Source organism: Amphiprion ocellaris, chromosome 19 (assembly GCF_022539595.1).
Source record: "Amphiprion ocellaris isolate individual 3 ecotype Okinawa chromosome 19, ASM2253959v1, whole genome shotgun sequence".
Lineage (NCBI taxonomy): Eukaryota > Metazoa > Chordata > Actinopteri > Pomacentridae > Amphiprion > Amphiprion ocellaris.
In genome coordinates, this window is record NC_072784.1 from 28,995,187 (window position 1) to 29,020,784 (window position 25,598).

The 25,598-nt window shown below is 41.4% G+C and overlaps 1 protein-coding gene across 14 annotated transcripts in view; it reads left to right on the plus strand.

Moving 5' to 3' along the window:
• Window positions 1-25,598, plus strand: part of cep112 (centrosomal protein 112) — a 162,505-nt gene that overhangs the window by 84,406 nt on the left and 52,501 nt on the right. For 13 of the 14 annotated variants that reach the window (XR_008599752.1, XR_008599753.1, XM_023267140.3 and 10 more), the window contains 2 exons: window positions 3,205-3,435; window positions 18,558-18,620. Coding sequence is in view for 11 of the 14 variants with exons in the window: in XM_023267140.3 (XP_023122908.2) it covers window positions 3,205-3,435; window positions 18,558-18,620 (294 nt within the window). In the remaining 3 variants the exon portion in view is untranslated. Of the gene's footprint in view, window positions 1-3,204; window positions 3,436-18,557; window positions 18,621-23,409; window positions 23,623-25,598 lie in introns of all 14 variants that reach the window. The other variant, XR_004847105.2, reaches the window with a different exon arrangement.

Genomic DNA, 25,598 nt, shown 5'->3' on the forward strand with positions numbered 1-25,598 from the left:
TATTTCTGGTATATCCTTGATTCTCCTGGAACACTGGGTTTCGAGAAACATATATATACAGTTTCTAGGCCAGTGATCAAAACCAAATTGTAGGCAGAAGTTGCCAGAGATACCTCAGTATCACTACCCAGAACAAGCCATGTCTTCAGGATGTTCAACACTGAAGAATGAAAGCGGAAGATATTTCTTCCTGAACAGTTTTTGACAACCTTAAGGTTCTACTAGGCAGGACCAAGGACAGGTCTACGGTGACACTGAGAGACTTTTGTTTGGCCGTGAAGCAACTGCCCTGACATTAGGTCTTGGCAGAATGAGCATAGCCTTTCGTGTGCCAGACATACAAGGATGCATATTGAATGTTCTCTGGAAAAATAGCGATTTTGAGCATAATTTTGGTTTTTCATAAAATGCTAATAGCCGAAAGAAGTAAAATCACGCAGAAAAATAAAGCTAGGATATCTTCTTGTTCTACAATAAAGATTGATTTAAACTCATTACTGGGTGTTTTTCCTCCCAAAAGGCATTTATAGCCTCCCCCTGCTCCTGACTTTATGACATTTTCTCCTGATTGAACGCATTCATTTCTTTACCACGTTCCCTTCTGTTGTTCTGTCAGTCTTTTGTCATCTTAGCTGGCACAGTTTGACCCAGTATTCAGTTGGACATTCTCCTATTGTTAACCAGAGCAGCTTCTCCTAAAGCTCCACATCAGAACGCTGACATGTGCCCTGCTGAAGCTGCTGCGCTCACTTCCTTCCAAAGGAAACATGCTCTTTTGGCCTCTTAAGTTTCTGAAGTGTCATTGCCAATGACTCTGTTCTGGTAGATTATACTCTAACTTATTAAAAGATTTTTGGGGAGACAGATCATCCACATTTGTTAAAGAGAGAATTATACATTAAAGGCTCTGGAGGGCTCAGATATAATAGCTGCTCGCCCTTGAAGGCACCAGCGGAGCAGTGAATGTGGTAATGTTTGGAGACAGGGCAGTGGGACACGGATGATTGCATGTGTTTGTTTTTTTACCTCGCAGTCTCTCTGAATGCGTGTTATCCAGACCATGTGTGTGCACAAGTGGATCAGTGTGTGTGCCAGTTGTAGGAGGGAGTCTAACACAGAGCCACAGCATCTGCCTGTTTTTGTGACACTTCTTTGAAGTCTCTTTGATTCTCCCCAGTGCCCCCTAAAAAAGACTTCAGACACTTTCTGTCTGATTGCCTTAACATGGGGTTGTCCTGGGATGTCCAGGCTGTTGGGGAGAGGGAGGAGGCAGGAGGCACGGTGCAAAACCACGGCAAGAAAAAAAATAGGAAGTAAACCAAGGAGAGTAATGAGGATGTGCAATAGCTGGGGAATACATGCAATACAGGTAGGGAAGGGTGAAACACTGCAACGCATCTTAGAGCCACGTGCAACTCACGACAAAGTTTTTTATTGCTTGTAATTTGTTTTAAAAAAAAAAAAATTTAAAAAAGGTTCCTGTTATGCCTGTAAACATGCAGTGTTTTTAGCTACAGCTGTTGCCCTATTAAATGCCATACTTTAATAACCATGTGCAATATTGTAATTAGGGTCCGAGCATCAACCCATGGGTTTTTTATTTTCATTTTTTCTACCGTTTTTGAATCGCAATTTTAAAGGGCTAGAAATACTTGAAAATGTAAAAATTTGATATTTTATGGAACTTGCATAGGTGTGAGCCAAAATGGCTCAATAACGCCACCTGGAATATTTCAAACAGGCTCTACGACCAGGACGTGTCACCTAGAGCTCTGAAATTTGGTATGCACAAGTAACTCGTTATGACGTACAAACACGTAATTGACAACCACACCTAAAACACAACAGGAAGTTGGCCATTTTGAATTATGTGACATATTTTGGACCAATTTTTGCACATTTTCAAAAGCTGCAAACTCAAACAGGGTATCCCAGCAGAGCTCAAATTTGGCCAGGATGTACACCAGGCATGGGTGATCAAAAGTTATCACAAGAAAAACGCTCAGAGAGCGCAGTACTCCACCAAAGCTGCTCAGTCATTGTATGATTTCCGAAGGATAAGTCCCGATAAGTCTGCAGCGGTGGATTTGTAGTAGGATCACAATCATGTGATCATCAGCAGGCAGCTGATGTAGTGTTCACTTGTTGTCATAGTTACAGTGACGCCGTGATGCTATCTTGCAATGATATAGAAATCACAAATCCGGGGATCCAGACTATAAGCCACATCACTTCCACAATCTACTCACTTGGTCCTTGTGTCATTTCTGACCTCCCCTGAAAATTTCATCCAAATCCGTTTTTCCGTTTTTGAATAACGGGGTGGCATGGCTCAGTGGGTAGAGTGGCTGCCAGTTCGATCCTGGACTGGAGAGCGAATGTTGAGGTGTCCCTGAGCAAGACACCGAACCCCTAACTGCTCCTGATGGGTCGTGGTTAGCGTCTTGCATGGCAGCTTCCACTTTTCCACTTCTAATTTTTTTACACAGTACTTTATTTACACTGTACTTTTTTACACAGTATTTCTCTTTTTTTATATATAGTATTTTTATTTAAGAATTTCTAAATAAATCTCTTGCTGTCTTGTGTCCAGATGTTTAAAATGTGCAGCAAGAATTAAATCATTTCACTTTAAGGTCCTCGTTTCCTTCATTCCCACTATGTGATGGACATATTAGGAGGTTTATCTTCTGGCCTCTCCGAAAATCTTGCGCTGCAGCTTCATTGCACGTGTCAGACGAGTCTATTTCTGGTGTTTCGGGGGCCGTCGGGTTGTTCTTATTAGCATTCCTACTATGTAATGTTGACTCTCGCTGGCAGCACTATTAAAGGGATCTTCTTCGCAAAGTCAAGGCTGAGCAGTTCAAAAAGAACGAGGTCAAGAGAGGGGTCAGGCCATCTCAGCAGCCCCCACCCACATTACACAGAGGAAAACACAAATATTTAAGCATGTCTGTGAAACTTTACTGCATGAGCACACTTACAAACTGTATAGAGGCCTTTTCACCCCAAGACACTGCATCTAATTACCACCCCGGCCCTTTCCTTAAAGCAACGTACCATTTACATTACATACAGACATACATGTTCAAAATTAACCTCCACACACTCAGTAGAATCTATAATACAATCTTCCACATATTTAAATGTTTGCAAGGCATCACTTCACCTAAATCCACTGCATGTCTCTGTGTCTCCATCCAGACTATTTCAGATCTGGAAATCCAGTTGTCGGCTCTGCGTGAGGAGCTCCAGCAGGTTCTCGTCCAGCACAGGCAGCAGTTGGCTGAGGTGGCGCTGGTCCAGGAGGAAAAAGAGCAGAGGGCGATCCTGGACAAGGAGGCGTCGCTGGACCGACTCCGCTCCGACATGGAACGAATTCACAGCAACCTGGAGAGAAGCCACCAGCAGGAGAAGGATGCTGCTCAGGAGAAGGTGAATACAACTTCCAAAAGGATGCTCCTGTTTCAATACCGGCTAGTTGAACCACTCCAACTTCCCCTTGTTTCCAACTACCCCTTTAAAGATAAACACATATACACACAGATTTATAACAGATTTTTTATTGATTATAAAGAATTCTTGCAGTTAAGAGTGGGAAAATGCATTTCTCCAATAGTCAAACAGCTAAAAGAAGGGTTGTAGTAATCAATAAGAGCAACAGAAGAGAATAAATACTAAAATTGAGAGGAAAACTTGGCTTATTGGTTGTATTAATCCCCTGCACACATGAGAGGCTGTTGCTAGAGGCCCGATAGTGCTGGGAAACTGTACCTGGAGTCAAGAAAGATGGTGTGAAGTTGGTTTTTAGACAGGCTGGGTATTAAAAACCAGCACTGCATCACACATGAGTAAAGACTGATTTTTACTGATCGAGTCTGATGCTGTTAGATGTACTAGCCTTGATTTGTCATGTTGTTCTGGCAGTATCCCAGCTCCCAAAATCAAGTTTCTAAAATCTTCTGTATGCATCATTAGCCAAAGGACTTGTTTCTCACAGGTGTTCATGCCAAGAGAAGATTGTGTGTCGTGTGCAAACATCCACATAGAGAGTGAAGCAGCAGTGTTGGGGAGTAAACTCTGATATTGCAGCATAGAGCAGTGAAGCTGTACAGATCGGTACATCCTAATGATTGTACGTCCCACCAGCTGGAGCTACACCTGTACAGATGTCTGCTCACCCACAAACTGCACTGCTGCTGAGATGGAGATGGTTTAACACCAAAGAAATCCCACAAGTCTGTCAGCATCACCACTGCATATACACTACCAGTCAAAAGTTTGAACACACCTTCTCATTTAATGTCTTTTCTTTATTTTTACTACTTTCTACATTGTAGATTCTCACTGAAGACATCAAAATATGAATGAAAACATGGAATTATGTAGAAAACAAACAATTGTGCTATTACTCTGAATATGTTTTATAGTTTAGATTCTTCAAAATAGCTGCCCTTTGCTTTGATTACTGCTTTGCAAACCCTTCACCTTTTCTGGATGAGCTTCATGAGGTAGAACCTGAAATGGTTTTCACTTCACAGGTGTTCCTTGTCAAGATTCATTTGTAGAATTTCTTGCCTTCTTAATGGGGTTGGGACCATCAGTTGTGTTGTGTAGAGTCAGGTTGGTCCACAGTTGACAGCCCTGTTTGACAACTGTTAGAATCCATATTATGGCAAGAACCAATCAGCTAAGTAAAGAGAAACGACAGTCCATTATTACTTTAAGAACTGAAGGTCAGTCAGTCCAGAAAATTGCAAAAACTTTGAATGTACCCCCAAGTGCAGTCGCAAAAACCATCAAGCGCTATGACCAAACTGGCTTATGAAGCTCGTAATTCAGTATGTGTTCATTCATAGTTTTGATGCCTTCAGTGAGAATCTACAATGTAAACAGTCATGAAAATAAAAAAAAAACATGAAATGAGAATGTGTGTCCAAACTTTTGACTGGTAGTGTACTTATGAGTCTTTTAAGGCGCCCACCTATCGTCATGAGATACGCTGTTTTGAAATCCACACTTGAGTGGGTGATTTGGACTTCAGGGTCAGACGTAGATTGCAATCACAGCGGTTCATTAGAGCCATTATCCTTCCAGCTCTGCTTTCTGCTATCTTGGCCAACCAGGAAGTACTTCAGTTTCATCTTCAGAGGTTCAGCGTGTTCAGTATTCCTCTCCTGCTTTCTTTCTGTGTCATACTCGCTCCCCTCGCCACCTCAGAAACTGGACCCACGGCCGGGAAATCGCCCGTAATCTTGTGCTGGTCTAGCAGGAAGCTGACCTAAGGTGGTGTTGATCAGAACCTAATCCCTCAGCAGGGCCCATCAAAGAGAGCATTTTTCATTAGACACCATCCCACGCCAGCTGCACAGCATTAGCCCCGGAATGCAGGGACCTCCGAAGCACCCAGGCGGCCATTTTGGCTCCATATGGCACACAGAACCAAGGGTACTGAAGTGAGAGAGATCCGAGGAAAGGAGTGTGCTTATTACAGGCTAATCCTCATTTGAAGAAATCACGCTATTTGCTATCAGACCCTTTTTTCCTTTTTAGATACGCGAAAGCTGTTTTGCAACTAAAAGTTATTTTATCTGCTCGGCACACTTTAATTCCTCTCCTTCCCTTTCGTCTTTTTTTGTACACAGAAGAAAAACTGACCCACAGTTGTCGGGCAATCTGGAGTGGATTCAAAGCAGTGAGGCTGAAAGTTGAACTCAGACTGATAACACTATCAGCAATGTGCTGGTTTCACTTTTTATGAAAGAGATTAATGATTTCTCCGTCCTTTTTGTCAGCTGAAAGTGCAAAAAAAAACTCACCAAAGGTTGAACGTCTTAGTTTTCCCCCATTTTTGTACTTTTTAATCTGTCTCCAAGTTTGACTTCGGAGTGGGCAGGGAAAACTTTCACTACTTCATTGCGCCCTTTTTTTTTTCCTTATATCACATGGGATTGAAGTCAGCCAGACCTCAGATCCATATTGACTCATTCGCCCTGTTTTGTAAGCTGAAAATTTCTCATTCTTTTGATGCAGACAGAAATGCTGTCCTCTGCAGTCCACTGTGCTCTTGGAAGCAGAGCCTGGGCCGGCCAGCTTTCTGCTTCTTTTTTTTTTGAACACATCTCCCAGATCCTGGAAAAAAGGCCGGAGAAATCCATTAAATCCATGAATGGATTCTCATCAAAGACGCATGCGTTTAAGGCAGAGACAGAGGAGAGAGAGGGGGATGCAGGGGGATGGGGGGATGTTTTTGGGAGTAGACAGTCGAAGCTTTTGGAATGAAATAATGAGAAACAGAAAATCAGAGGAGATGAGATCAGACGTGAAGATAGTTCCATACATTTGATCTGCAGCGAAAAAGAGAAAGCGGAGACGGAAAAGTGATGGAGGCAGGCTGAGGAAAAGGTGTGTGTTAGTGTGGTCGCTATTGAACTTTATCTTTCTTTGCGTGTGTGTGTGTGTGTGTGTGTGTGTGTGTGTGTGTGTGTGTGTGTGTGTGTGTGTGTGTGTGTGTGTGTGTGTGTGTGTGTGTGTGTGTGTGTGTGTGTGTGTGTGTGTGAGCCCCAGACCTCTCAATCTCCATTCTGCACTGAGGGGCCTCTGAAGCCGCCTCTGTGCCCGATAAAGACGCCTCATCTCGTGGCTGCAGTGAGCTGGAATCCTGCCTCTCACCCACCACACCTCCGCCTCCTTATCTACCTTTCTTATTCTACTCCACACCTCCACCCTCCATCTCTCTCTCTGTCTTTCCCCTTATCCTCACCCCTGCCTTCAGGTTGTGGCAAAGCTCAGAACATTAGGGCTTTCTGTAAAGAGTCGGCCTTAACCAGAAATCTGGGCTCGGCGGTGTGGAAGCACCATTTCTCACCACACATACACACACGGCATATGAAACACAGGTCATATTTGCAGTAAGTGCTTAATAGGCGGTGCCATTATGAAGTTTGGTTAGCGGAGAAAAGGTCTTTGTGTTGGACCTCTTCACCTCACACTGCGGTATCACACTCACTCCCTGCTTTTCATCTCTTTTTGCTAGAGATATGAAATACTGTAGGTAAAAGATCATGAGGCCTCCGGTTTGATAGGAAATGAATAACGTCTGGAACCCTGGCTTCATATTTACTCTGAGTCTGGAGAGCGCCGCTCTTTGAACTGCTAGGGGAGATTAGCAGTGCAAATTTTGTCCGATATGTTTGTTGGATCGGAGTGTTTGCATTTGCAAGTGCAACAGAGAGGGAACATTCTTGAGTGTGCATTTTGTACGTACATTACCATTCAAAAGTTTGGGGTCACCCAGGCAATTTCATGTTTTCTATGAAAGCTCACACCTTTATCCATCTGCTAACATAACTGCACAAGGGTTTTCTAATCATCAATTAGCCTTTCAGCACCATTAGTTAACACAATGTAGCATTAGAACACAGGAGTGATGGTTGCTGGAAATGTTCCTCTGTACCTCTATGGAGATATTCCATTAAAAATCAGCTGTTTCCAGCTACAATAGTCATTTACCACATTAACGATGTCTACACTGGATTTATCATTCATTTAATGTTATCTTCATTTAAAAAAACTGCTTTTCTTTCAAAAAAAGGACATTTCTAAGTGACCCCAAACTTTTGAACAGTAGTGTATATTGTACAGGCATGTTTAAGAGCCCTCATTCTTGTGGATTTTAATTGATGGCATAAATGTCACATAAAACGCACACAGTCATAGAGGATACAGAAGATTTCTGATGATTCCTTGGGCAAGTAGTAGAAAAGGAGTGTGTGTGTGTGTATTCGTAGTACTCTCCCATGCATGTCTACTTTCACTTCAGATCAAAGGGACGGGGCATTTCATCAAAAACTAACAGAGTGTGACAAAATCACCTGAAGGCAAACGTCAGCCAATGAGAAGGCAGCTTTTCGGCGCACGGTAGCCAATCAGCGCTCCCCGTGTCACAGCACCAGGGTCCTTCTGGCCATGCCTCATGTGACTTCGTTGACATGAAAGGCACGACGGAGCTCACTCTGACTCAGACACTCTCAGGTGGAGCACGAGAAAGCCAAAGTACGAAGGCCTCTGACTGCCAATTAGTCTCTTTTGTTCCACAGGTATTTCTGCTCGCCTCCAGGAGGCGCAAAAACCAGAGAGGTTTTCCTCTAAAAGTCGGGTTGCCTCAGACATCCTTTGAGATTACATCCCCCAGCTGAAAGTGGAGCTTTATTCTGTATGTCTCCACTAGTTAGAGAGTTTTTTACACATGACATAACAGTTTGTGTGACACTTGACCAGCAGCAAAATCTAATCGGGTCATTCAGTGTCAACTCGGTGAGATCTGCCCATTTCTTTAGCTGAAATTCCAACATCTTCATAATTTTTCACCATTTTTCAATAAATCTCTTGCAAGTTGGAAAGTAGACTTAGACTTTATTGATCCCTGGAGGGAAATTACATTGTTACAGCAGCATGGATATTCAGTAAAGGAGTAAACAATAAGGCAACATGCAATATTAGTGTATAAAGTGAAGGTAGAATAAGATAAAAATAAAGATAAAAATATATTAAATACTAGAAAAACTCAGAGAGTGCAGTACTCCACCAAGCCTGTTCATTCGCCATATGGCATTGTCAGAAATGCAGCATTTTTTTTTTTTTTTTTTTTTAAGAATTGCAGCATTTGTTTATAAGTTATTAATGATCAGAAATCATGGCAACATAGAATGGATCCATTTAACATAGATGTACCCACAAACAAAATGACCTTGCGCTGAGCACAGGCGTGTTATGAATGTCTACATTTTGTACGAATACCGAATTGCGTGACATAAATATGTAGCGGGCGCATGATGAGACTCGGAAACACATTTAATCAGTTGTTCCATGTATCATTTCTGATGAATAAATCCCGATAAGTCTGCAGCAGTGGATTTGTAGTAGGATCACAATCATGATATCGTCAGCAGGCAGCTAACGTAGTGTTCACTTGTTGTCATAGTTACAGTGACATTGTGCCGCTATCTGGCAATGATACAGAAATCTTTAACAAATCTGTGGATCCAGACTATAATCCACATCACTGCCAAAATCTAATCACTTGGTCCTTGTGTCATTTCTGACCTTTCATGAAAATTTCATTGAAATCCATTAGTCCGTTTTTGAGTAATGTTGTGCACAGACAGACAGACAGACAAACCAACGCCGATCCATCACAAAACTCCGCTGTGTTCCTTGGCGGAGACATAATATAGAACAAATGAACAGAATATGCAATGGTGGCAGAATGTGAAAATGGGAATGTACTCGGATGTGCAAATGACAGAAGAAGTTGAACTAGATGCCGCTTTCAGACGTCCACATCTCTCGAAGTATACGTTCTAGAGTCTTCAGATTTTCAGATGTTCAGAAGTTTCTGGTTTCTGGAAAATTCTGACAGACAAACTTTAGTCTTGTGCTTAAAACCTCTCAGATTTAGAATTTGTTCCAAAAATTTATCTATCTCTATCTCTAATATGTAGGATCTAGTTGATCAATGTTATTGTGAAAATGACATCACCAGTGCTTAGAAGTCATATGTTAGTAGAAATAAAAGTTATGGCCAACACAAGTAGGAACAAGTAAAAAAAAAATGTAATATTTTGAATCATGGGTAGACTGTTAAAATATGGGAAGAGGTATCATCTACTTGTGTGCATAGTTTCAGCATCCTTCCATGTTTTCCAGCCTTGTTGACTCTTATTTGGTGAACATTCCTGACCTGTTGTAGTTAATATCTTGCATGTGGAGCCTTTGCATTTTAATTCAGCTAGAATGCATTTCATTGCATTTATGGCATCATAATATGTCCCTAAGAGATCATTTGGTAGCCAGCGTGGTTTGATTTCCCATGCAACAAGCTGACGGTCATACAGCTGGAGAAGAGGATAGCAACAGACAGCTTGGGTACAGACTTTAAAACCTCATTTACGTTGTTTGGTTCAAGAGAATCATCTGTATATAACTTTTGTTTGACTCGGCATTCTTTTAATGTGGCCAGAGATGCATCTGCTTTCACACAGTTTTCCATGTGAGGACACGTGACCGTCCCTGAATGTGGTCTGACTGATTGGATCTTAATGTGCTTCCAATGTGTTGCATTCCCATCCATATTTAGAGCCGTGCACTTGCGATCAGACCACCCAGGACGGTTTTCAGTGCAAAACATGCACGCAGCTGATCTTCGAAATTCTTGGAGAAGTTGCAGCTTCTCCGTACCAACCTTCATTTCTGTTTTCTCCTCTATACTTAAGAAGTTTTGTGGATTTGTGCTCTTAAAGGGCAACATCGCTACTGCCTGTCTGTGTGTTCGTCAGTTTCATTGATTCTAGGAGAATATCCTCAAGCAGTGATGATATCAATAAACCTGTAGAGTAGGGCCGAAACGATTCCTCGAGTTATTCGAGTAATTCGATTACTAAAATTCTTCGAGGCAAAATTCTCTGAATGGAGGCTTCATTCAATCCATTACATACTAGACCCGAGGTCACTAACTAGTCCGGACCCAGACTTCATCCTATACGGACCTATAATCAATAAATCATAAGGGGATTTTAAATTTGACGCTTCTGTTTTAACCGGTGCAGCTTTTCTAGTGTTTACAATGTTTATCAGATCAGAGGCTGAACTATGAAGACAGTTTGACATAGTCAGACTTTCTCTATGTGAGTCGACAAAAACTAAACCCTCAATCAGAGTTAACAGGTATGAAGTTGTAATGGAGAACAATGAGGAACATAAACATTTGTGACAGTAAAAAGCTGCGACTGGAAATTATATAAGACAGGAATGCTGATAGAAAACTATTAAACATGCAGAATATATATTTTATGTTCTATCAGCTGCAATAGCAGCAGTTTAAACAGACCAAACATAAAAACATATTTATGTAATTTCTGCATCAACAGCTGAGTACATGTGAGGTTCCCATGGCTTTAGTGGAATAGCCCTATATATATATATACATATATATATATATATATATATATATATATATATATATATATATATATATATATATATATATATATATATATATATATATACACAATATAATACCCCGGTACCATACTATGTATGTACAATACGCCACAGATGTCCACCCGTGTTGCACCAGGACGATTATTTCTGTTGTACAGCACACTCACTTCCTCTTTTGATGCTGTAACACCAAGCGTGGAATCCTATTACTCGATTATTTGCCAGAATAATCGATAGAATACTCGATTACTAAGATAATCAGTAGCTGCAGCCCTACTGTAGTGTGTTATGGAAATTATCAATGTGAGAAATAAACTCTCCACACACGCAGCGCTGCAGTTGTGGTAAAATATCTTTAATTCCCGCAAGCATGGGACACAACTTCTATTCTGCTGGCGATGTTTTATAGGGAAATATTTGAACTGGCACCGACTGATCTGGAGCTTCTCCCACCATGTTTACGCTTTGCTTTGCAGAAAGTAAATAGATGAAATACATGTTTTAGCATTTAGGATGCAGGAGGTTAAACCAAGCAGATGTGGCTGTCGATGCACTTTTTTCTTCTACATTGACTCTCATTTTTATAAAGCAGTTGACATGCATATCAATCCTTCCACGCCAGCTTTGATCCTGACCCCCTTCAGCCTCAGCGAGCTTACTGTTCTCCCTCTCAGCCAGAAGATGGTGGTGCGACGTTGTTGTCATTGTTGTTGTCATAGCTATGTCTTGTCTCGCGCCTCCTGTCACTGCTGACTTATTAGCTTGGTCTTCTGCCATTTGGAGATACACCAAATCATATTATTCAGTCGGTCATGGATTAGACGAGGAGGAGAAAAACACTGGCTGGGGGATGATCAAAGAGGGCCCACATTCACCTCACACTGACAGACTAACTGGGAGACAAAGAGACGTAGGAGGCCTAGCGACGAATCTGATTTTAGGGGTGAAAAAAGGTAAAGTTTAGGGTGTTCGGAGCGGGGCGTTCTGATTATCGGATCTGGATTCGTCTGCTCTTGGTATGTGTTTACATCACAGCTGCAGAGGTTGCGTTTGTGCGTTCCGTGTTGTGTGTTTGTGTGCGCATGCCCAGACCTAATTGAGCTCCTCGTTTCCTCAGTGCACCATCGGGCCCGGCGGCAGAGAGAGAGTGAGCGAGTGAGTCACCCAGCAGATGAAAGAGTCAAAGTAAAAGCTCTGCCGTCCCAAAAAAAAACATCACACAGCTCTCTTCCTCACTTTTTGAAGTCATCCAAGAGGAGGGAGGGAAGCGACACACTTTCTCAATCGCATTAAAACATGGCGTCAGGCAGCTCCCATCTTGTTGCACGCTATAGATTACACTTTGGTTTGAAGTGGAGTTTTAAGTGGGACACCATGATATTGGGCTATGTTTTTTTGGGTTAAGTTCCTAATTCAACTGAAAATCATCAGAAACATGACTGATCAAAGTATAGACATAAACACAGCGCTGAACTGATGTCTACCTAGACAGAAAACTAGAGAGAGAATTTCCTCCTGTCGAAGTTTAGCAACTAATTAAAACAGAGAATTTGTTGCTCTCATACACGGCCGTTCAAAAGTTCAGACAATTTCATGTTTTCCATGAAAACTCACACTTTTATCCATGTACTAACTTAACTGCATAAGGGTTTTCTAATCATCAATGAGCCTTTCAACACCATTAGCTAACACAATGTAGCATTAGAACACAGGAGTGATGGTTGCTGGAAATGTTCCTCTGTACCCCTATGGAGATATTCCATTAAAAATCAGCTGTTTCCAGCTACAATAGTCATTTACCACATTAACAATGTATACACTGGATTCATCATTCATTTAATGTTGTCTTCATTGAAAAAAACTGCTTTTCTTTCAAAAATAAGGACATTTTTGACCCTGAACTTTTGAACGGTAGTGTAGCTTAAGAGTAAACTTATGTAAAAGTGAAACAGTTAATTTAAATCTGGACACAGACAGCATGACTGAGACGGTTCTTCTGTCAACATCTCTGCACCTCCTCACGTTGAGGCGATCTGTGATTCAGCAGCTCCATCCGTTAAGATTTCACACCTTCAGACAAGCTTCCTGTCTCGACCTCATGATGCGGCTCGGACGCTCAGCCCATTCACCCTGATGCTAATGGACCTAATTGGTTTTCTGATATCAAGAAGTGGCCGGTTGGGTGTGTAATCACCGAACACTCTGTGAGTATTTGATGTATGTTTATCTGCCTGTGTGTGCCCATGATGCATTATTTCTGTACTGCGTGTGATGCGGCGCTGACAGTGAGCAGCAGGGATGAAGAGAATCACTACTGACAGGCAGTGATGGCAAACTGTGAAATGGAAATAAAGCCTCTTGTCATTACACCACCAACTCTCTCTCTCACACACATGATACACAGGCGAGCGCAGCAAGACAGCAATGATTACAGACAAACGAGCAAATAACATCTCCCAGCTCTCCCTCGCTGGCAGATTGAACTCAAATTGTTATGAGAGACATGCGTGGTGAACAGAGAATCATTCTGAATGCTTACAAATGCTGCTGCCACTAAAACTGAAGGCTTTGTGGAGCAATAAAGACGAGCTTCACTTTGCTCCCTGGTGTTCGATATATAGCGTGTTGTGTTCAGGGTGAAACTACCAATAACCATTAAAAGAGTGTGTTTTGTGACTCATTATTGCGTTAAAAAGGTCCCTGCCTTTACCCTAATTAGCTTTCAGCTGGGAGTCACTGTGTGTCCTCTCGACGTGTTGAGTGATGTCATCCTTGCGTCAGCAGGTCTTCAGTGTAGTTTTATGTCTTTTGTCAGGGTTCAGTTTTAGGACGATGCTGAAAACCGTAATTGCTCTTTAGCAATGTGAGATGATTGGAAACATATCGGAGAAAAATGCCATATGGAAGCAATATCCTGTTCAGGACCGAGCAGATTCTGAAACTCTTTCTACCACTGCAAACTGACACACTTGCTTTAACACACGCACACACAGAAGTTGTCGTGGTTTGGCCATTTTATTGAGAACTGTTTATTTTCTTCCACTTTTAGGACCCACTCTCACTCAGAACCGTCGTTTTGAGGACATTTCATGGGTTGTGAGGATTTTTAGGACTTTAAAAGGCCATTTGAGAGTAAAGACTTCAGTTTTCAGTTTAAGGTTAGCATACATTAAAGGACATACACTACCATCACCCAGACAGTTTCATGTTTTCCACGAAAACTCACACTTTTATTCATGTGCTAACATAATTACACAAGGGTTTTCTAATCATCAATCAGCCTTTCAGCACCATTAGCTAACACAATGTAGCATTAGAACACAGGAGTGATGGTTGCTGGAAATGTTCCTCTGTACCTCTATGGAGATATTCCATTAAAAACCAGCTGTTTCCAGCTACAATAGTCATTTACCACATTAACGATGTCTAGACTGGATTTATCATTCATTTAATGTTATCTTCATTGAAAAAAACTGCTTTTCTTAAGGACATTTCTGAGTGACTTTTGAATGGTAGTGTACATGAATTACAGTTGCTCTATATTGGATAAAGATGCTCTACATCAGTTAAAGCTGCTCTATGCTAGCTGAAGTTGATGTTATTTGTTAATGTTGCTCTATAACATTTAAAGTTGCTCAAAAATTAGTCAAAGTTGCTGTACCACTGCAAACAGACACACTTGCTTTAACACACACACACACACACACACACACACACACACACACACACACACAGAAGTTGCCGTGTTTTGGCCTTTTTATTGACAAATGTTTAATTTCTTCCACTTTGAGCAACGATTCAGAACCACAGGCGGCTCCGAACAATGAGACTGCACACCTTGAGCAAATCTCATTTCCAAGCAGCTGCAGATCAGATGTGTGTTTGGCCTCCTTGCATCCTGTTTGTCCATTATCTGTGTTTGAGTAAGTGTGACCTGAGTGCACGTCTCCAAGTGTGAGAGAGAAAGTTGTCACCCTGCCTCCTGCCACTCCCGTCACTCCTTTTTATAGTGTGTGTGTGTGTGTGTGTGTGTGTGTGTGTGTGTGTGTGTGTGTGTGTGTGTGTGTGTGTGTGTGTGTCTGTGTTTGGCCTGGTTCCCACTGCAGATTATTAATTAAGTTCTGGTAAGCGGTGCATGCCTCGCCTTCAGATCTACTTCCACTGTCTCTAACACACACACAAGTGTCCGTACGCACACACAAGCACACACACTTCAAAGCAGGTACACTCCACACCGCTAGGATTAAGAGGCGATTGAAGAGCCTGATACAGCCTCAAAGTGCCTTCAGCACAAAAATGCCTTTGGCAGGGCACAGGTAGTCTCTTTGAAAGTTCTTACACACTCACACAGACGTACACATATGGCTGGGCTTTTAATTTAGCTCTGTTTTTTTTCCTTTGTGTTTGTCACAGTCCAGTTGGGCTATTTTTCCTTGCTCGTACCATCCCATATCTTCATCTGCTTCCAGCCGTTTCTAATGTGCGTTTAGACGGTCGAACTGTATAATGTATGACGCTGTACAACGCTTCCTGCCAGAGTCCCCTGAGTGACTGTAGGGAAAAGGAATAGACTAGTAGCAGGCTCTTTATGTTTTTATGAAACATCTGAGCCTGTTTGCATGTCAATATGGCCATATGTTTGCATGAATGCATTCACGTGTCATATACAGTACGGCACACATGTCCTCACCTCATTAACTCACAACCAATTACAGAGGTGACGTATAACTTTGACATAAACATGTTCACTTTCAGGCCACATTTATGTCTCTTTCTTGTGGAAATTTCGCCTGCTGCTTCTCTATTAAAAACAATTGCACCAACAAAGATGGAGCCACAGTAAAAGGAGAACGTTAGGGTGCCCAGATATCCATGAATAGTCCCTGACGCAGTGACCTGGGTTAGATTCCAGCTCATGGCCCTCTTCTGAATGTCTTCCCCCATTCTTCTACCTACTTTCCTATCTGCCTCTCTACCTGTCTATTACAGCCAACAAGAGGCCAAAAAAAAACTTTAAAACAAAAAGGAGAATGTTAGACTCCATTTGCACCCCTCTCCTACAACTGCTTCTCTCTCTCGCCTTTTTCTACACCCATCTTTGTCCTGGCTGCTCTCGTCAGCTGCTTCAGGGCCCCTGGGGACCAACGCTCAAAGAGTCCTGGCGGAGGAAGACAGGCCCGTATCCTTGGTGACGGCTCGGTGTTTCCGTGGTGACAGGTGTGTCCGTTCAGAGCGGGCGGCGGTGTTTGTCAGGAAGCGTTTGGATGAGGTGCAGAGTCCACACGCTGCTCAGGTGTTGATGGATGCGTTCAATGGATCTGTGTTTGTTCCCAAGTCGTCCGTCTGTCAGCGGCTGTCAGGGGTCTGTGGGCCGGTTGTTCTACCTTTATGAGGACTAACTCACTCAGAACCGTCGTTTTGAGGACATTTCATGTGCTGTGAGGACTTTTAGGACTTTAAAGGGCCATTTGAGGGCAAAGACTTCAGTTTTCAGGTTAAGGTTAGCGTACGTTAAAGGACATACATTAAAGATAGCATGTGTGCAAATCGTGTTTCCTGCATTTTAGTTATGCAATTACCTCCTTTAACTATATTTACTATGCCACGTTCCTTGGCAGAGTCATGTGATGATCGGCATACGTTTGTCTGTCTGTCTGTTAGCAACATTGCTAAAAACAGACAAACAGATTTGAATGAGATTTTCAGGGAAGGTCAGAAATGACACAAGGACCGAGTGATTAGATTTTGGCAGTGATGAAGCTTATAGTCTGGATCCACTGATTTGTTAAAGATTTCTGTATCATTGTGGAATAGCGGCATGGCGTCACTGTAACTATGACAACAAGTGAATACTACGTCAGCTGCCTGTTAACGATCACATGATTGCGATCCTACTACAAATCCATCGCTGTGGACTTATCAGAACTTATCTGTCGAAAATGATACAAGGATCAATTGATTAAATTGTGGTGGTGTTTCTGAGTCCCATCAATTCCCGCCGGCCGCTACATATTTAGGTCACGTGATTCAGTAACCATACATAACATACACATATATAACACACGCCTGTGCTCAGCGCAACGTCAGTGCCATATGGGTGAATGAATAACCTTGGCAGATTATTGCACTCTGAGTGCTTTTCTTGTTAATAGTAAGTTTTAGAATTTCATTTAGCAGATGCTTTTATCCACCTGAGAGTAGATACAACACAAGCAGGGATCTAGTCAAGAGAAGAACAACCTGGATAAGAGCAACAAACAAGTTCAAGTGTGATAATAGGACTGTGGTGTCTACAGGCAGTGTGCAGACGTAATAGGAATTTTCTTTTCTTCTTTTTTGTAGTCTGTCAGGTGTAAAGGTGTTCAGGAAGAGCTGGTTATTTAGTCTTTTCTTAAAGACGGGGAGGGACTCTGCAGATGGATTAGAGTTTGGTAACTCGTTCCACCACCGGGGAACCACAGAGAAGAGTCCAGCTGTGGACCGGCCCTGTTGTGGTGGTTGGACCAGCTGCCTATTGTTAGAGGGAGGGAGTATAGACCTGGATGACAGAGTTTTTGAGATTTAATGTAATAGGAGAGCAGTTTCTTCTGCTTCCTTAATATAACATGAGATGAAGCTTTCAGAGAAGTGAGAAAACAATAACAAGTGAGTAAATTAAAGCCAGTTTGACAATTGCAACATGCTAAATTTAGCAGGTTTAGGAAGTAAAAGACATTATTTTTGTACTGTGTATTTTTAAAATAAAAGAATCTGAATTTTGTGAATCTAGTGATACACTTTCTACTTTGAGACTGGAGCATAAAACCGGAGTTTGTCCTGAAAAGAGTGGCCTGGCTTTCAAACAATGACCTGTACCCTCCATTAATTTGAGCCTTAGTCTTCCTGCAGTGCTTGTATAGACCCCATCGCCGTGCATACAGGCAGCCATTGACATCCCTGTGGAATTCCATCACTTCACACCTAATTATCTCACTCCACTGTTCAGCCTCTTATTGAAACTCTGGCATCACAGCACAGCTAGCTGAAAGGAGGCAGATCTCGTATTAGACACTCTCAGTCGTTTCTTCCAGCTGGCCAGCTTCCCATAGAGAAACAACGGAAAACAAAGAGGCGAGCAGTGCTCAATAAACTTCCAAAGACAATCTCCATTCACTCCTATCCCATCTCCACCCTGTTGAGTCTCCCAGCTCCTCTCCATCAGCTTGGGTTTTTTCACCCTATAGCTAATTGGCAGCAACATTTTAATTCCCCCTCCGTGCCCCCCCTTCTTGTTAAGTGATGAATTGCTGGCAGGGGATCAGACAGGAGTGGTGCCCACTTTGCATCATGCCCGTCACTACCTGCTGGCACACATGGGCCCTGGGACTGGCTCTGGGCCAAGGGGCCACAGGGCTGCATGGCGGGACGCGCTGCCAGGAGGACGAGGTCAGCAGCAGGGTGGGTGAGCACCAGGAGGGCGGTGTGGCTCAGAGCGCTTCCTAACACCAGATTGAATTTCACCTCTCTGTCTCTCTGCATATCTTGTGCTCACACTCCCCTGTTCCTTCTTGTTGCAGACCAACAGCAGGCTGAAGCAGATTGAGAAGGAGTTCGGTCAGAAGCTCGCCAAGTCTGCCCAGGTAATCAGTTTTCTCTTCTGCCCCCTCTTTCATTTTATAGACAAAGTTTGTGCCAGTTACGCATAAATACACTGTCTGTCCAAAAAAAAAGGTTGTCACCTGGATTTAACTAAGCAAATAGGTAAGAGCCTTTGGAGCCACTGGATAGTTATTGCAGTGAAGATTATGTTTCAGCTGCAACAACTTATTGAACCCTAGCTGATGCAGTGAGGAGCTTCTCATTTCTTAAACAACCATGGCAGAAGACATATCCTGTGGAAAGGATGTTAATCTCTCAGAAGAGTCAAATTATTGGCTTGCATCAAGCAAAGAAAACAACTAAGGAGATGAAACTACTAAAATCAGGTTGAAAACCGTCCAGTGAATCATTAAAACCTGAAGGATAGTGGAGAACCATCATCTTCCAGGAACAAGTGTCATCAGAACAGAACTCTTAGATGATGGTAGGAAATCAACAGTAGAACTCACGGCTATTTTTAATAGTGAAAGTAAGAACATTTCCACACACACAATGTGAAGAGAACTCAAAGGATTGGGACTAAACAGCTGTAGCTCTAAGAAAACCACTGATCAGTGAGGATAATCAGAAAAAAGCTTCACTTTGCTAAGGACTCTGGAGCAATGGAAGAAGGTCATGTGGTCTGATGAGTCCAGATTTACCCTGTTCCAGAGTGATGGGGGCATCAGGGTAAGAAGAGAGGCAGATGAAGTGATGCCCTCATCATGGCTAGTTCCTACCAGCCTGTGGGGGTTAGAGTTATGATCTGGGGTTGGTCAGGTTCAGCAACTTTATGTTCCCAAAGAATGAGGTCAGCTGATACCTGAAGATACTGAATGACCAGGTCTTTCCATCAGTGGAGTTTTTCTTCCCTGATGTTCATGGACATGTTCCAAGATGATGATGCCAGGATTCATGGGGTCACATTGAGAATGAGTGGATCAGGGAGCATGAGATGGATTGTCCTCCACAGAGTCCAGACCTCAGCCCCACTGAGAATCTTTGGGATGTTCTGGAGAAGACTTTGTCCAACTCTCCCATCATCAATACAAGATCTTGGTAGAAAGCTAATGCAACTCTGGACAGAAATAAATGCTGTGACATTGCAGAAGCTTATCAAAATAATGCCACAGTGAATGTGTGTTGTTCTCAGAGCTAAAGGCGGTTCAATGAAATATTAGAGTACGCAACTTTTTTTGGGACGGGCAGTGTAGATTCACACCTGAAACACAGAAGTTCCTACAACATCTCAAATAATCAGGACCCTTCTGCTCAACCTTCTCTGATTGACTTGAAACTTTTTCATCATCATATTCTTGTAGTATTTAAACTGGTATCTGTAAAATTTTAGATTAATATATCCAGTATTTTATGAAAATTCAGTGTGAATAACTTTCTATGTATTCTTTGACCAAGTATTTCATATTTAAAAGTATTCTATGTGTTTTGTTTTGCATTCTGTTTTAGAAAATATCACTCATGGACTTCTGCATTATACATTTTTTGTGAAAGTGTCCTTAAAGATCCAACTTTCACGATGGCTTCAATTTTATTTTTCATATTTCATCTCATTAATAATTAGAGATGATTTGATCTACTTGTGCAATATAAATAAATATCGTAGATTCTGATTTTCTGGTTTTTATCCCTAATAGTTCCTGAGATATTGTTATTCAAACATAGCCTTAAGTTTCAATGGTTGACAGTCATTGTTTTTAATATCTCGAAAAGTATTTCATATATCAATCTAAAACTGTAAAAATATGTTTAGAATTATCTGTAATTTTAAGGTATAAAAGTTTCATGCAAGTCAGAGATGGTCAAGCAGAAATTGTTCTGAAAGTTTGATGATTTGAGATTAAGCTCCACTAACTGACTGATTATTCTTTTAATATTTTTTATTCCGTCTTTCATCCAACTGCTTGATAAGGTTTCAGACTTAAGGACAGTTCTTCATTGGGTCTTTTCCTATCCTTGATATCACTTGATATTTGACACTAAAGCTACACTAAACCAATAATTTGAAAGTGCTGGAGCAAGCGTCCACCTCCAAAAGAGTAGCACTATAAACTGCAGTTCCTTAAATGGCCACATGAGGCTGGCTTCAAAAGTGAGATCATCCTCACAGACCTACATGTTAAAATTCCAAATTTACCAAAAGAACTCATGTTTACAGCCTGCTACAAAAGAACAGTTATCATCTCTCTATAGCTAAGTATCGTGTTAATAACAACATCAGTATATAAGGGGATGGATTTTTAATTAACACCCCGATTTAAATTGTAATGAGGCTTAAAATTATGCATGGTGTAACCAGTCTGAGGGTTTGTCCATCTTTAGACAGACAGACAGACAGATAGATACTTTATTAATCCCGAGGCAAATTCAAGTATTCAGCAACTTACATACAGCAACAAAAAAAACAAAAATACAAAACAGGCAGGTTAGTAATCAGATTAACACTAACATCTGCCAATGCAGCTCAGTCGTTGTATAATTTCCAACGGATGAAATCTTTAAAAAAATCTGTGGTCCATAGCGGTGGATTTGTAGTAGGATCGCAATCATGTAATCGTCAGCAGGCAGCTGACGTAGTGTTCACTTGTTGTCATAGTTACAGTGGCACTGTGCCGTTATCTCACAATGATACAGAAATCTTTAACAAATCCATGGATCCAGACTATAAGCCACATCACTTCCAAAATCCGACCACTTGATCCTTGTATCATTTCTGACCTTCCCTGAAAATTTCTTCTGAATCCGCTAGTCCATTTTTGAGTAATGTTGCTAACAGACAGACCAACCGTCATTTAACTCTGCCACGTTCCTTGGTGGAGTAAAAATGACCAAAATGATTAGAAATTTGTCCCAAAATGACTTGAAACTTGTCCAAAGTGACACAAAATGTCCAAAATGACTCAAAATTGATGGAAAATGACTTAAAACTGGTCAGAAATAGCTCCAAATGTATTCAAAATGGCTAAAATGATACCCTACATGATTAAAAATTTGTCTCAAAATAGCTTGAAACTTGCCCAAAGTGACAAAAAATGTCCAAAATGAGTCAGAAATTGGTGCGAAATGACTGAATTTTTTTTTCAGAAATGGCTCAAAATGTTTTAAAAATTCAAATTAAAATAAAAATTTAAAATGTTTAACACCTCCGTGGATCCAGGCTATAAGCTGCATCACTGCCAAAACCTAATCACTTGGTCCTTGTGTCATTTCTGACCTTCCCTGAAAATTTCGTCAAAATCCGACAGACAGACAGACAGACCAACGCCAATCGTCACATAACTCTGCCACATTCCTTGGCGAGGCAATAATGCTGCTTTAAAATCCATACATCGCTGTAGTTCGGCATAGAGTTTAGCTTTTTCAATGCCGTAGCACCACTGCAACAACAAGCATGCATGAATTCCATATATGTTTTTCAGTAATTTAAAGGTTTGCACTGTGAACAGTTCTGTTCGCAAAATAAAAATGTATCTTGCTGCTCAACAGGAGAAGTTTTCTGAGCTTTTCGTCTACTTTACCCATGTAGTCTTCTACTTTACCCATGTAGTCTTCTCTACCAGCACTTTCCACTGTTTTCAGAGCCATGTTGGAGGAAACATAAGCAGCTCTCTGTGATGTTGCTGTAGCCCCCATAGCCCTCAAGTGTACTTTCACAGCAGCTCCACAGTCTGAGCAAACCCCTGCAACATCTTGAAGCAGAAATATAAACTGACCTTAAGAGATCAGATGAAGTCTCTATCTTATACTCTGTCCTCTGTTCTCGTTGTCTCCTGCATTCTCCCTCTTTGCTGCATATCCATCATTTCACATGTTTAACTTTACTTATTGTCCATTCAAAACGGAGGTAATTCTTTGCTAACAGGAATATAACTTCTTTTGGCATTTGCTGCCATTCAACAAAATGTCTCAGAAAGTTCAAGCAGCTTTCAGTTCACCAGTTTAAAGATCCAAAACACCCTAAGTAGTGTTTACATTACAGAAGAAAAGGGTTTTCTTCTTGATTATGTAGCAGGCTAAAATATTACAATCATTTGGCCGTAATTGCACCTCGTTACCCAGAGAGGAGATTCAAAGAGGGGGTTTTGGTTTTGTTGTTGTTCTTTCTTTCTTCTCCTCTTTAAATCCCCCCATTTTGAGTTGGCTGGCGAAGGCTCAGAGTTGAAAGCGGGGTTGACAAGCAGATGTTGTGAGAAAACGGTAGCTTATTAGGTTACACAATGTTCGACTTCAAAAGGAGTCGGATGCTGTGCGAAAGTTCAGCCGTGTTTGCCCGCTTTGGCGGTGCAGCACGCCGCCGCAGACGAGCAACAAGTGATTAATCCTCTGTTTTCAGGACACAAAACTGGCTCAGGTTTAACAAACAGCGCTCTGACTTTAAAGAAAAGTCGCTGAATTCAACACCTGGGTTGCAGTGTGATGTTATACACTGAATCTGTGGGCAAACATATTAATATGCATGATTAATGCGGACCATTTGTCGCAGCTTTGTTTTTAAAGGTAAAGGTGGAAGCAGGAGGTTTGTGTTGCCTCCCCTTGGGGCAACTCAGTCAAATGTAAACAAGAGGCCTTTGAACCTGGAGGGGGAAAGTTAACCCCTCAGTGTCTGACAGGGGGCATTAGCTGCATGGCTAATAGCCCAATTAAAAGCATAGCATGCCATACATTATCCTGAGGGAGACGCACCGCAGAAGGATGTATATTTACTTGCATGCACGCACACATCCCTCCTTGCTTTTATTTCTTTTCCTCCCTCTTCCACACTCTCCTAATTAGCGCCTCTCCAGTGTGATCCGGTGTTAAGCATGAAACAGCGAGTGGTCCTCCTGGGTGACCTGTGAACCGAGCAGGGCTTCGCTCTCTTCCCCCACTTAACGATCGGGTTACGGTGGGTGGTGGTGGTGGTGCTGGTGAGAGATCATTACTTCATCCGACCGGCCGACATGGGAGTAGGAGGGAACTGTCTATGGGAGGCACAGCGCAAGAGAGGTGCAAGTTCATATGCAAATAAACCTCATTTATTTCACAACTGTCCACATGTAACCTTTTAGGCATTAATCTGTTTCTGTATTTATTCTTTTTGATCATTTTTTTTGCTTTAAAACAGAAACACATCATCCCAGTTTATATCTGAAGATGTTTTGTTTTTTTTCTCTCATCAGTGCCATTTCTAGAAGGATTATAGCAGGCAGCTGTTTTAGGGGCAAAAATAAACATTTTCTCTAAGAATTGTGCACTATCTGGCCACCACCAATCAGCAGACACACTAACTTAACATCAACGTACCGTTCAAAAATTTAATTGTGTCTGTGTGTTTTACTTTCAAGTGCCTCATTAGCTCTCATCTTTGCTTTGTTTTTCTTTTTTTTTTTTTTGCTGTACATACATGTGTTGATGTTTTAGGATCTTCTTGTATTGGCGTTGATGCATCTCTGCAATTATCTAAGATTGCACAATCTAGTTCTTTGACCAACAAGCAAATCAGTTACACTACCGTTCAAAAGTTTAGGGTCACTTAGAAATGTCCTTATTTTTAAAAGAAATGTATTTTTCAGTGAAGATAACATTAAATGAATGATAAATCCAGTGTAGACATTGTTAATGTGGTAAATGACTATTGTAGCTGGAAACAGCTGATTTTTAATGGAATATCTCCATAGAGGTACAGAGGAACATTTCCAGCAACCATCACTCCTGTGTTCTAATGCTACATTGTGTTAGCTAATGGTGTTGAAAGGCTGAATGAATTAAAGTGTGAGTTTTCATGGAAAACATGAAATTGTCTGAACTTTTGAACGGTAGTGTAGCATCTAACAGCTAAAGTTGTTTGTCTCAGGAGTTCTTGGTAGTCGACTGCTGGATGTGTTAATGTTGTTTTTGGAGCTTGTGCTGTTTGTGAGTAGCCAAAGATATCAGTTAAAGCAGCTAAATGATGTGTAGATGTGCTCTTATTGAATTAGGCTACAAAGAAACTCAGAAATAACAGTAAGTGGGGAGTTTGCATGTTCTCCCCCTAACAGTCCAAAAACATGAAGAACGGATTAGTTGGTGACTGTCAGCTGCCTGCAGGGCTGAATTATCTGTGTCAGCCCTGTGGTTGACCGGTAACCTGTTCAAGCCCCCCACACACTCTCTAAAAGGTTAAGTGGGTGTAATAGATGGATATATGGTCATCTGGGGCCTTTCTGTGTTTCCATGTTCTCCCTGTACCTCCCTCAGTCCAGAACATGCACAGTAGCTTTATGTGCATTTATTAATTGGACATAGATGTGAGTGTTTACAGTTGTCTGTTTGTGTTTGCCTTGTGATGAATCTATGGAGCTACTTACCTGTCCAGAATGTGCCCTGCAGGCCTCCTAGTCCTCCAGGACCCTCTACAGGTTAAATCAGGGGTGTCAAAATCATTTTAGTTCAGGGGCCACAATCAGCCCAAATTCATCTCAAGTGGGCCAAACCAGTAAATTCACAGCATAATAACCTATAAATAACCACAACTCAAGAAAATTTCTTTGTTTTAGTGCAAAAAAGTACATTCTGAAAATGTTCACATTTAAGGAATGTTAAATTTCTGAAGAAAATTAAGTTCAATTTCAATAATATTATGCCTCAGTTTGTCATTTACACATTACAACTTACAGATCACAGAGTGTCTACAAAGGAACACAACATTTAGTCATCTGGAACTGAATGATAAAGTATTTTATGATTAAAACGACAGACAAAAAAAGACAACAAACAACAAAAGCAAGACAAGATATTGCAAAAAACAAGACACAAAATGACAAAAGCGAGAAACAAAAGGACAAAAAATGAGACAAACGACACAAAACAAAACAAAAAAGAGACAAAAAATTTGACGAAAAGTTACAAAGCGACAAAAACATGGACAAACAACAAAAATTACACAAAAAATTAGAAAAAAAATTACAGAAGCAAGAAACGACAAAAAATAGAGTAACAACATG